Source organism: Condylura cristata, unplaced genomic scaffold, assembly GCF_000260355.1.
Source record: "Condylura cristata isolate star-nosed mole 26May11 unplaced genomic scaffold, ConCri1.0 scaffold00010, whole genome shotgun sequence".
NCBI classification, from domain to species: domain Eukaryota; kingdom Metazoa; phylum Chordata; class Mammalia; order Eulipotyphla; family Talpidae; genus Condylura; species Condylura cristata.
Window position 1 is genome coordinate 8,145,709 of NW_004567111.1, and position 13,383 is coordinate 8,159,091.

Below are 13,383 nucleotides of genomic sequence, written 5' to 3' on the forward strand. Positions count from 1 at the left end.
GCTTAAGTAAAATTACACATTCAGGACATCTAAATTGGCATGCCAAATTATAGGACATTTTAATTATTATGTCGATCTGACAGATTCAATTATTCTTGAACTCTTTGGAGAAAGCTGCCCTAAGCAGCGATTCACAGTAGTAAACAAAAGATTAACAGGAGAAAATGCCCTTTATGAGACTTAATAAATGTTTCCGGATAAATCCCAAGGAACTGAATTGACTGCAATAACCCGATGTGGAACAACAACCTGTCCCTGCGTAGTCTCAGCCTATTCTCCTGAAGCAAATGGGCTCTAAAGATGACCTCACTGAAGAACTGAGTACAGCTTAACATTGGCACTGCTGTCCTGGGCACATCATTTGGGCCAATTGTTTCGGATTCTTCCCTCTGAAGCCATTAGCCAAAGCCACTAATGAGTAGAAAGGCAGAGTTAAAAGGGCCTTGCCATTGCCAGGGGAAGTATTAATGGGCCATGAAATGGCTCAAAGGAGGCAGCTGAGGAAAGAGGGAAGGAAGCGCGGGAGAGGTGGAAGCAGACTGAGCCTCAGCCGTGTCCAGGGGCTGCCCCGCCCTGTGTGGGTTGTGACCCCTGGAATTCCCAGCTCCCGTTCCTAATTGCTTCTTTGGTCTTATCCAAAGAGAATACTTGATTTCTAGAATTCTTCCGGGCAAAGCACTGAAGCTGAAGCTGCCTAGGTAGCAGCTCTTTGCCTCAGCTTTCTCTTCCCAGAATCCTCAGCTCTGGCAGCCTGAGCCCATGTCCAGATGGCCCTCACCTTGCTGACCAGGGGTCTATCTTCCCTCCAAGGTGACCTCTATTCCAGGACCAGAAGGAAATTCCCAGAGCATCAGTTTTTTTTTTTCCAGATACTGCTCAGACTCTCTGAAACCAGCACAGCCTTGAATTTGCTGCCAGGTCACCGTGATCTAGTTTGTTCAACTTACGCACCGGGCGTTTTTGATAAACTGAGCTTCATTTTCTTAAATCAAGAATTAAACCAGATCTAAATGTCTGCTTAAGTAGCCCTCAAAGCTCAGAGGCTGAGAGCTAAAAAGCACTAACTAATGATAACGGCCCAAATACCCCTGGTGGAATATAAAATGCCGCAGGACTGCTGAGTCCCCATAATAATAGTTTAAAACTTTCATTTTCTTCCTTTCCTATAACATTATAATAATAAAAGGTCGGGGTAGGCCTTTGTCTGTTGAGTCAAACGGGGTAATCAAACCCTTTAAACACCAGCCAGGCCTTACCACCCAAATAGATTCTCACTATTCTCCCTCTCCACCCCTTTCCGAAATATTGTCTGAGTTATAATAGGTTCCTGCAGAACATTGTGCACTAATGGGTTTCTTTCTGCTGATTAACAGGTTTTGGATTCAGGAAGACTGAAAGAATATGATGAGCCATATATTTTGCTGCAAAATCAAGAGAGTCTCTTTTACAAGATGGTCCAACAACTTGGTAAGGCCGAAGCGGCCGCCCTCCTTGAAACAGCAAAACAGGTGAGTGCGCCGGCGAGGACTGTAATTAACGCTGGTCTCCACCACACACCCCTCGCGAGCTGGCACCGGTGGGGGTAGTAACGAGCACCCTGGACCCTCTTCAATTACAAGTCTCAGAGACATCTTCGGGACGGGTGCTTAACCACACGTCCCAGATCGAAGGCCGTTCTGCTGGGGTCAGCAGAGGGTGTGGGGCGTGAGCCCGACAGGTGTGCAGGCAGGTGTGTGCCATGGACAGAGAGAGTGACACACTTGGCATGAGCTGGGGCTGTGGGCTCAGGTCCTCACGCAGCCCAGAGCACTCCTTCAGGCCCGGCGTGTTGCAGAAGGAAATAGGAATGAGGTACATTTGAGCAAAACACGGTAGCTGAGAATGACAGGCCTAGTCCAAGGCGTGCGTGGCTTTTGTTTTCTGTTTCCTACACACGCTGACACTTTCTCTCCAGATTTCTCCCTAATCCTGTCTGGTTTAGAATTAGGGCCCACTACTCCGCTCCCCAACCCCTGCCAGGATCCCCCACCCTCTACCTTCTAGTAGGTGAAACGGTCACCAAGACAGAATCTAGAATTGACAACACCTTAATGCGAGGTTCTGACAGAAGCCTATGAAGCATTTGTGTGGAGGTTGTGTGTGAGCAAGTAGGATGCACTCACTGAGTTGGTAGCTCACGTGTTTGCACTAACATCAGCGGCCCAGGAGCGTCGCCTTCTGTAGCTGGCTTAACTGAGGTTTGGGTGAGGCAGAGACTGGTCCCCATCCTGCAGCCACCTCTACTTTTGGAACAAGGTGGAAGTGTGCTGAATGGAGGCGTGGAGGAAGGGAAGAGAAGGAGCCAGCCCACACCCCATCACAACCCTTTCTCCCCAGGCAATACCATGATGGGTGTGTTTCTTCCTTCTTCAGACTTTGCAGAATTTCCCAGGTCCTCACTGAAAATAGCACAAGTCATGTGTGTAGCATTTAAAACATCTATTAAAGGTGACCGTGTAGGAAACCGTGTCCAGTAGCCAGCGGTCCTGTCTGAAAGATTTGGCTGAAACACGCCTCGCTCTCTTCCCATCTCGGCTTCATCTTGTCCCTCCTGAGAAGCGAGTACTGTGCCTTCCCTGCTGGTGGGCCGCTGTGGGAAAGCCCAGGTTGTTCAGGCAGTGGGGGTGGGTGTCACAGCGTTAGGCTTGTGACATGCGCTTGCCGGTCATCCATGGTATAACCTCAGAGTTAAGGGCACGTGGGGTACTCAGTACTGGCTGAGCATAAATGAGGGGCAGGTGGCTTGACCCTGGTGCCAGGCTCTGTCCTGTCGTAAGTTCTTTTACCTTCAGCTGTTTGAGAGGCCCGAGACTCAAGGAAGAAGGAAATTGCTCGCCAAGTGATGGCTGGAGTTCATTTCCAGCCTGAGTTTGGAGGTGTTGTGAAGCCTATGTTCTCAGCCCCTCAGAACATGATACGTGAGTGAGGAAGGAGGCTCGCTCTCAGCACAACTTCTTTTTCTGCCCGAAATTTACCTGGTGCTTTCATCTGCGAGGGTGTCTCCAGTCAAAGCTTCTCTCATAAGACCCAATCAATCATTTGGGATTCCCTGTCTAATCTCGTCACAGAACAGCTAGGAATCTTGCAAACCCTTTCATTGTTTGACCTCAGGCACTTGACATCAAAGAGATGTGTCCCCACCTACTCGTCAAAGTCTTCTCCATGTAAAAAAATGCACAAGCATTATATAGCAGCAGGGCGTTGAGTTTCAGTAGCCCCAGATCACATTCTACAGGTGAGGAAACTGGGACCCTGTACATATAACCCATGCTTTACCAGTTTGCAGCAGAGTGAGAAATCCGCTCTCGGACCATACACTTAGAAAACTCGTGGTTCCTGGTCTAGTCATCTTGTTCCCACCTTACTATTTCATGGCAAGTCACTTTTCTGTAGTTCTTTTTAGTTCACACACTGTGTGTTTGGTTCTTGCAAGCAGGAGTTCACTTCTGCTTCCAGCTGTTTGGCTTTATCCAGTTTCATGGGTAAGGAGATAGATCTGGGTCAGGGGCCGGCTGAGCTCACACAGCTAGTCAGTGGAAGGCAGACGGGAGATTGCTGGGCGAGCTGAGCCCCACCCGAAGGACCCTTCAACTGCAGTTGCTGCCCTTCACCTGGGATTTCCCAGATGGGGCCCATTCCACCTTCAGGTGGTGGCACTTATGGATGCAGTGACACTGAACTCGGGTTGCTTCTATGGAATAAACCTCCGAAATGCATGTCTTGATGCTGACCCAGTTAAGTATCTTGACTTTTCTGTAAGTTCTTGGTTCTCGCAGGAGAACCAGCTGTCAGGCCGTTGCTTTTTAAAGGTGTGAGCATCCAAAAATGCAGCATTTAGAACTGTACCAGCAGGCGGCTTCGCTGGGATTCACACTTAGGTCAGGCACTTCCCGGTCACACTTGCTAGGCCACAGAGATGCTTTTATGGAAATGTTGGTGCAGGTGAGCTGAAGCTCTTGCTAATTCACCTTTCGTGGATGATCCATGAAATAGCAGTGAATGCTAGAGAGGTAGAGCTGGAGGGTTAGTTTTGGGGGGCTGTCCCCCAGACAGCTACAGAGTAGGTGTTGTAAACAATAGGTCTGTATATACTTCCTCATGCTCGTTGAGTTCGACTTTGGAGATCAAGATGGTTCTTCAAGGCATCAAGTTTTTGATGGATGGTATGTGTTAATGCAATAAGATCCAAAGCCCTCAGAATTTTTTTTTTTTTTTAAGATTCATCCATCCATGCATACAGAAGTGGGGTACAGGCCAGAGGGGCAGGAGTGGTGAGTGGACTTACTAAAGGCAGAGCAGGGAGCAGAACAGGCAGATCGACGAAGCACACTGCTGAGGGGAGCAGCGGGCGGGTCAGGAGAGGTCTGCCGCACCATGTGGTCACCTCCCTGGCCCGGGATCTGAACTCACGCTCAAGTGGCTGCTGCCAGCTTCACAGTGGTGCATCCCAACCTGTTGTGCCACCAGGAAGGGCCCCACATTTATAAATAAAATGTAAGTGGCTCCTGTCACTATGACCGATCCCAGGGAGGCTCCTGGTGCTGGTACTTTCTGTACATCGACAAGCGCCCTCGAATGTACGGCCTTTCTGTTTTTTAGGCACAGATAATAACTGTTCCTTACTTTTTTCATTTAATATAGTGTCTCAGATTGTATCAGTAGATAAAATTAACTCATTCTTTTTAGGAAATGAGTTAACTTTCTGTTCTTTCAACCTCCGTTTTCCCTTCCAATTGACTATTAACTAATTAACTGATTATTAACATTAATGAACAATTAACTAATCTCTGAGACAACTAGGTCTTGTATTCTGTTTTATAATCACTTTCTGCTTTTATCTTCATTAATTCCTTTCTTCTTTGGTTTATTTTGATGTTGCTTCTTGTTAAATGCACTTGTTTTCCTTCTTTTTATTAATATAAATATTTGGAAGCTGTGACCTTTGCTCTGAATCCTGTCCTAGCCAGATCCCAAGCAAGACTTTGGTGTGTCATAGTTAAGTTTTTAGGCAAGACTTCTGCAATGTGACTTGAGCAAATTTTTTTTTAATTGGCTGAGAAACTGTGTGATGGCAACAAAAAATTGCATTTGTGTTATGATTAACTTATCAATTTCTTAAAAGAAACAAATGCTTTTGAAACGTAAAATAGTACTTTGTAATTTTATTAATGTGTATCTGTGCTGTTCCTGCTCATACATAGTATTTATTGTTTTTGGTGTCCTAATACAGAAATGACTTTTGTGAGTGTCCTTTGGGCATTTTAAAAGATGGGCTTTTGTCCAAGGTGTACAGTTTAGTAACTTCATCAGGTCAACTTCAAATTACACTATGGCAGTCTTCTCTTTTGTTATAGTTTGATCCATTTGATACAACTGGCTCTAAGGTGAATTCATCTCTCTCAGTAACAAGCTTCTTACTGTAGTTCCTATCGATTTTGTTTTCCTAATTGTATGCTATGATTTTTAGACCACAAATAATCATAACTTGGGTTGTCACTGAGAATAGTAATCTCTGTTCTTTTAAGTGTCTTTCTTTGGTTCATGTGATGCTTTGACCCTAAATCCAAGATGACTCAAAATGAAGATGGAGTTCCCTGCTTTCACCTTTTATGGGAGGACTTTGCCATTGGTTGTCTCTTAATATCAGGCTGTTGATAGGTCCCCTATAAACAGCAGGTAACTCTATAGCTTATTAAGGGAGAGTTCTTTGGGGCCAGACTCCCTAACTTATCACATGAATATAATATGTGACCACTAAATCTTTAAATTTGCTAGTTATGCAATTCTTTGGTCACAGTTTGTTTGACTTAGTGTATTATATTCTTTGCTCTAAGGTCTTGTTGAATTGTTTACTCATTTGGAGAAATCTTAAATGACACTTCCTAGATCTTCTTTCTTGAACCCCAAATGAGTCTTTATTTTAAAGGTCGTTAGTTTTTCTGAGGAGATCGTGTACTCATTTGCCCTTTAAGCCTTCTTTGTTTCTGGAAAGTTGTTTAAGTCATGTCTTGAAAGTGTTTTTTTTTTTTTTCTTAAATGACTTCTCTTTATGAGTATCTATTGAGTATATGTTGCATATCCTTTGATTATTTGTAAGATTATTTTCTTTTTAATTAATTTTAATTCTTAATTTTAGAGGTGTATTTATGCACACGGGACTGGGGTACAGACCAGAGGTGCCATGAGTAAGAAGATTAACCAGAGACAGAGTGGGGAGCAGAATAGGAAAACTGACTGAAATACACTGCTGAGGGGAGCAGCAGGGAGACCGGAGAGGTCTGTCATGCCACGTAGGTCAGCTCCCTGGCAGGGGATAGGCTCATGCTGCAGTGGCTGCGGACAGCTTGATAGCGCTGCGCTTTAACCCCTGTGGCACAAGGGAGGCCCCTACTTTTAATTCTTTATTAACTCCAGTTATTTCGTTTGCATTCTTCCAATGCCGTGCATGGTGTCCCATCCTGTTTTGCAGCAGTAGCTAATCTTTGTGCTGCCTTCGGAATTGTCATTTCTTTGACATTTTCATTCTTCTCTTCCACTTTACCCGTGGCCTTTGTAAACTCATGTTTCATCATCTTCTGTTGCTGTGTCGTGTTTCCCTGTAGGCTCAAGCTCTGCTGTCCAGATTGATTGTGGTAATACATTTTCTCTGACTGCATTACATATTTTTCATATTTCATCGGTTCCGTATTTATTCATCCATCAACTACTTGTTCCTTTTCCTTGCTTTTATTCTTGGTACTCAGTAAGTATTGAGTTTTTCCTAGAGCTTATGTGACACACAGTGAGAGGTGTTGGGTCACTGAGAATGCAGGTTCCTGTAGTTATAATGGGGCCTGAATTTCAGGGATGGCTACTCTCCTAGGACTTCCCCACAGCAAAATGGTGGTTCAGCCGGACTCCTCATTGACACATCTCAGGCTGCCGGTGAGAGCCACTCTGGTCCGATCGCTCAGGTGTGCTCTACCAGCCAGCCCTGCTCCACATTGCGTCTTGCCTTGGTCCTCTTGGACCAAGTCTGAGTAGTTTGCCTTGTAATTCTTTATATGACTCTTGATCTCATCAAGGATTGGGCTTCCTTTTTATCTCTCAATCATCTTGCTGGTTTAGGGTTTTTTGTTTTTAAGGTTTATTTATTTATGCATACAGAACTCTGGGGTGTAGGCCAGAAATGCAGGGGTGTTGAGAGGATTCACCAGAGACAGAGTGGGGATCAGAACAGGCAGATCGATGAAGTACACTGCTGAGGGGAGCAGTGGGCAGGTGAGGAGAGGTCTCCTGGGCCATGTGGGACTCCTGCTAGGAGGGAATTGAACTCATGCTGAAGTGGCTTTAGTTCTTAGTTCTGTGCTTTAACCCACTGTGCCACCAGGGGGAGGGGTCTTTAGGGTGGTTTTTAAGAGAATAAGGAGATAGAACATCTATTATACCATTATCTCAAAAGCAGAATTCTTGTAATACACCCAAACTCCCCAGACATGCCAGTTACGTACATCACATTTCCATCTGCTTTAAAGATGAGTTTCAGAGTTACCAGGATGGAATGAGGGTCATGGAGGTCTATGAGAATGACCACAATCTTGAGCCCAAATTCCTCATATCTGTGGCACCTAAAGGAGACCGTGAAATAAATATCCACTTTATCTACAGGGGGAGTGTTTCTTGCTCTGTTAGGTTCAGTAAGATAGGATTTCATGATGGTGGCTTGCGAACAAGCTAGAATTTAAAATATTAACACTTAGTGTTAGCCTGCATTAGGGGATCTCTTAATGGGCTAACCCCAAAGAGAAGAAGCAGCCAGAAGGAAAGCAACATTCACTGCTCTTACAGTCAGCTTGCCCTGACCTGGGATTCTGGTAGTGTTGTCTCCTCAGACCTCCCGACCATTCACATCCTTACCTCTCCTTGACAAACAGAAACGCTGAATCTCTTCTCCAAGTCCAGTTAGTATGTGGCAGTGCTCCGACTGCCCTTTTAACTACCTTCCTGCCTCCCTGTTTGCCATTACCGTTCAATTTGGGGTGACTCAGCCAGGACTTTGAGGTTTTGCAAAGGAAAATCAAAATATCCACAAAAGGGTCTCCCAGCTGTTGTTGACATCATTCAAGCCATTGTTGCTGTTTTCTGTGGACTGAGGGGCAGCTCACCAAGCACTCAGAATCACACCCAGCATTTAGCCTGGTGTGTTTGCACTGGTGTTTGTAGCCATTAATTAGTTCCTGTGAGGTAAAGCCATTGTTGTCTCATTTCACACTTGAGACAGCCATATGGAGAGAAGAGGGCAAGTGTCTTTTTCAGGATCAGCAGTGAGGCCCAGGAGAGGCACTGAGGGCTGGATCTCCCTACCCTGGCTTAGCCCAAGATACGAGAATCCTAGGCACCTCCACTGTCTTCCCTAACCCACACTGGGAAAAAGATGCCTTCTCTTGTGTCAAAAAAAGGAAAGTCAAACCAAGGACTTTATACACAGAAAGTTTGTTTTCTTGCTCAGTTTCAAGTATCTCAGGCCATTAAGCCAAGACCATTCAGTTAAAAATTGTTAATTTTTTTTAAATGACATTGAGAGGGTTGTGGGGAATAAGAGCTTCTTTCGGGAGAGCTGTCAAGCAGTAGGAGATGAAGTATATTCCTATCTGTTCTTTGGGTCACTTTTAATTTCATCAGTATTTTTTTTAATATGTAAATATCTAGCTCCCAAAATATGACTAACTTCTAAAAAATTTAAGGTGGGAGATAAGATAATATTACTTCCTTTAAGATCTTATTTAATTAAAACTCTCGCAGTATAATAGAAATAGCTCCCCCATGTCAGCTGGAAGGGCAGAGGCATAGAGAATTCTTTTTTTCCTTAAGCTCAGTGACATAATACATAGTGTTTTATAAGTAATGATTTTATAGAGAAGCAATTGGCAAGAGAAAAAGCTCATACACGTAATATGAAGCATTTTTCTTTCTTGTCCCTGAAGTCCATTATCTCCTATGATGGCTTTGTTAACAGCACCACAAATGTATTGGGAGCCCAGTTATATAAAATGGATCCAGAACCATCTAAGAGATCCAGCCCCTAACACTTGTCGGCCTCAGACATATGGTACATTTTCTGTTTTAAAGACTCAAACAAAACTTTGCACATGCTTCTTTGGGGGAAAAAATTGCATTTGAAGTCCTTTTTTCACGCAAACACATTTTGAGATAAGAGCTCACAAGTCCTGACATTATTTCATTTTGTTATGTGCATCTGTCAAGGCACCAAGATATGATACAGCTACTAAAAACTGATGATTGTGGAACAGAGAAACTTGACAGCATTTCATTTCCTTTATGTTCTGATTATACATTTATCAGGAAACCTGTATCTCTTCTAGTTCAGCTAGAAATTGGTAGAATTCAAGAACTCAAAGGCTTGGCAAAGAACTGTCCTATTATTTGGTATCAGCTTACATTTTTAGAGAAGTTGCTTGGTTGAGTCATTGTTAAAGCTTTTGCTTCTCTTTTCATTATTGTGGCCCAGTATCCACAGATCACATTTCTGTGGGCCCTGTAACTGCTTTGCCGCACAAATTAAATGCTGGGATATTTCATACCGATACACCAGCGTCTCAATGCTTGTCAATCAGAGTTTATAAAATATAGGGATTACAACCTGATATTAACAACCAAACCTATTGTGCTCATTTTACGTGTGAAAATGAGAAAACCCCCGTGCAGACGCTAGATTTCTCAGGCTCTTTGTGCCCTCTTTTTAATTTATCTCCAGGTTTTTGAGTCAGTAAAAATGATTCTGCTTATCAATTTAATGTAGTGATAAAACATACCTATGAGTCAGAATGATCAGAACTGCAGTGAATCGACAGGTTGTTCAGCATTCAGCCTTGCCCCTTTGAGGGTTTTCAGGGGGCTATTTCTTTTGTCGTGTAAATAGAGCCCTGGGTTTTTTATTTTATTATTATTATTATTTTAAATTATGCCTCAGCTAGTGGTATGGTTTGCCTCCCATGAGGAAGCGGTCATGGAAATACATTGTCCTGGGGAGGAGGACTTTAAAACTCTTTTTTTTTTTTCTTTTTTAAAGATTTATTTATTTATTCATACAGAACTGGGGTGTAGACCAGAGATGCAGGGGCAGTGAGAGGATTCACCAGAGACAGAGAAGGGAGCCGAACAGGCAGATCAATAAACTATACTGCTGAGGGGAGCAGAGGGTGGGTCGGGAGAGGTCTGCGGCGCCATGTGGGTCAGCTCCTGGACCAGTGTTTAAACTCACAGCTGCAGCTAGCTTGCAGTGCTGCACCTTAACCTGCTGCGCCACCAGGGAGGGCCCAGATTTTAAAACTCTTAAACATACTCTCTTTATGCCTGTTCTTTTTTGCCCCCTCTCTTTTTACAGGTGTACTTCAAAAGGAATTACCCAGATATCACTCACAATGGCCACGTACTCATGAACACGTCCAACGGACAGCCGTCAGCCTTAACTATATTCGAGACAGCGCTGTGATTCTTCCCCAGCGTCAAGTCTGTTCCGAAGGCATTTTTTGGTAGCTTTTGTACTATATAAACAATATACCTATTATTTTTTAATTTAGCAACAAATATCTACACATACGAGGTGTTAATCTATTTGGATTTTTTCTTCACCCAATGATTTTCAGCCCTCACAAAGTGATTTATTACTTTTATTTAAATGTTATAGTATATGTTTTTCTTATCCAAATCAGAGGTGCAGGCCACCCAGAAAAACTGTTGACCAGGTTTTGTGCCTTAAGAGAAGCCAGAGCCAAAACTCATTTTGTAAAGGTATAAAACAAAGTTGTCAAGGATTTTTTTTCTCTTACTTTTCCCCAAATTTCATATTACTTTCCAGTTATATCAGGGATTCTATTTACTTGAAGTCTGTGTGTGAAGTTGCCATTTTGTGTCACTACTTTTTTAACAGAACTGGGATTATTATTTTCTCCAAAGGCCTCTGGTGAAAATAACATTGGTAACAGTCATGGGAAAAACCAAATACAGATTTTAAGAGGCACTGATGTAGGAGAGGGAGCCTTCATTTCTCCTCAAAATACAAGACACGTGATTAAAACATAGAGGGATGATCTGCAAACATCTGCAAGAGAAGGAAAATGAGGCTGTCTCAAAGTAGGAGACCTTCAGGATTTGATGATGGCTGTGATCATCTGTTGTCCTTTAGATGCACATGTTTCTGACATGGTTAAGGGTTGCAGTTTTAGATTCAGTCTGGTAATAAGTTCAAAAAGACCAAAACACGACCCATAATTTCTGAAGTCCGTGATAGTGTTTTTACTTGGATTTCGGGCTTGCGGACAGCTAACCTGTTGTTGACCCTCGGCCTTTGGCTTAGCCTTCATCGAAATCCTTGCTAAGTTGCATGCACAGGTTCTCCTGAGGTAGCAAACTGGAAAAGGATTGTAAACTTTCACTGTAATTTTGCAGTATGTTTTCAGAGTGCATCTGGGAGGTTCGTTTCCAAGTTAGGTCACTCCATCCACTCAGAGCAGTTTCTGTAGGTCTTTCTGACGAATCACTGACCCGCAGTGGTTGGTCTGCTCTGCTTTCGTTGCACTCTGGGCCTTCAATTGGTCTTTGATGGTGGTGATTCGGGTATCTTGAGTTGAAATCATAAAAGGCTTGCATGTCACAGTTTTAGTGACATGACCTCTCAGAATAAGAGGTAACCACCCTCAAATTGCATATGTTATATGCCTTCCTAGAGCCGATTACTGGACTCTTCAATGGAGAGCAAGAGATGCTTCATAGAATCAAGCCTTAAAATGCACAAACACAACAAACTACCAAAATACATTAAGTGCAATAGCCATTCTATTCTGTGTGTAGAAGTCACATGGTTGATGTTTCGTCCAATGAATCAGTAGGCTGTCTAATAATGATGTCTGATATTTCAGGGCTAGAAATGACAGCGATGATGGTTAGGTTTGGGAAAATATTTGAAATGTGTATGTGTTTATTTGGTCCTTAGTGGCTAAAGGCAGTTAAACATGTTTCTATTTTATTTCTGTTTTAATGTCATCATAGAATTTTTTAAGGAAAAGGCATTCAGTTTAAATAAATGACAGTTTTCATCTTCATTCAGCAATCTGTGCTTTTGTTCTTAGAGGGGTTACTGATTCATCTTTAATGTGTTTTCCTGAGATCAAAAAACTTTCTATTATCTGCTGCTTTTCTTGGCTAACGGTCTACCAAATCAGCAGAGAGGTGGATTTCAGAGTGGTGTCCACATCTGGCAGGGTTTTGAAACCATTGCTATTGAAGCAAGCTGGTTGCAACCCCCACCCCCTCTAGAAAGGAAGAGAATCAACTAGAATCAACTTATACCTCAGGCTTTAACAGTATTAAATTGTTGAAGTTTTTCAAATGTTTCTTTGCTCTAAATAAACAAGAAGTTATTGATTGCTACTGGATGTAAAACACTGCAGAACATTGGTTCTCAAAGTAGGGTCCCTGGACCAGAAGCATCAGCATAACTTGGAACACATTAGAGATGGAGATTCTTGCATCTCACTCCTCATCTCCTGCAGCAGAAGCTCTGTGGTCAGGACCAGTAGTCTGTCTCTCAGCCCTGAGGCTGATTCTGATGCCGACTCCAGACTAAGAACAAGTACCACAGAACACGAAGAACTCCTACATTGCTTTAAGAAAAGCACAGAAAGCCCAATTCGAGAAATGGACAAGAAACCTGAATAAATACTTCACAACACAGACTGTCCAAATGGCCTATCACTGGAGAAATACTCACTCTTGCTAGTTACCAGGGAAATGCAAGTTAAAACCACAAGGAGATAACATGAAACACCTACTAGGATTAAAGGTGGAGACACCGATAACGCCCAAGAGCCCAGGGCACACGCTTGGCCTGCTGTGTGTTTAAAGAGCGTATTTGAAAACGCCACGTTGGAGGACAGTTTGACAGTGTTTCCCCCAGCTGCACACCCTGGGATCCAGTCCTCCCATTCCCAGGGCACTATGTGTTCCCAGCCATGTGTCCTAGGTGTTCTTCAATACTGTGAATATGTTTATACCCACCATATCCTTGAATAAACAGCTTGGTCTTGATGTTGAAGAAAGTAACTTGGAACCAATCAGACCACTTATAAAGCCCTTTGGAGAACATAAGGTTTTATGTGTAAGCTGTTGATATTCCTTTAAAAACAGAAAGAATATGGGTTAATCAAGCTTTTGCTTTTCAAATTTAATGTTCTAAGGTAAATAATCTCATTTTTTCAAAAACTGAGACAGCAGTGTGTTGAAAAGCTAAGAGAAACATATGTTTGTTTGAATTTAAAACTAAAAAACAACGTTAATAAGAAAATA

General features: G+C 43.0%; 1 protein-coding gene across 1 annotated transcript in view; it reads left to right on the plus strand.

The window, feature by feature from the left end:
• Window positions 1-12,204, plus strand: part of ABCC4 (ATP-binding cassette, sub-family C (CFTR/MRP), member 4) — a 166,436-nt gene extending 154,232 nt beyond the window's left edge. Inside the window, exons 31-32 of the mRNA XM_004680297.2 lie at window positions 1,374-1,508; window positions 10,424-12,204. Of these exons, the coding sequence (XP_004680354.2) occupies window positions 1,374-1,508; window positions 10,424-10,531 (243 nt within the window). The 3' untranslated portion in view covers window positions 10,532-12,204. The remainder of the gene's footprint in view (window positions 1-1,373; window positions 1,509-10,423) is intronic.
• The last annotated feature ends 1,179 nt before the right edge of the window (window positions 12,205-13,383 follow it).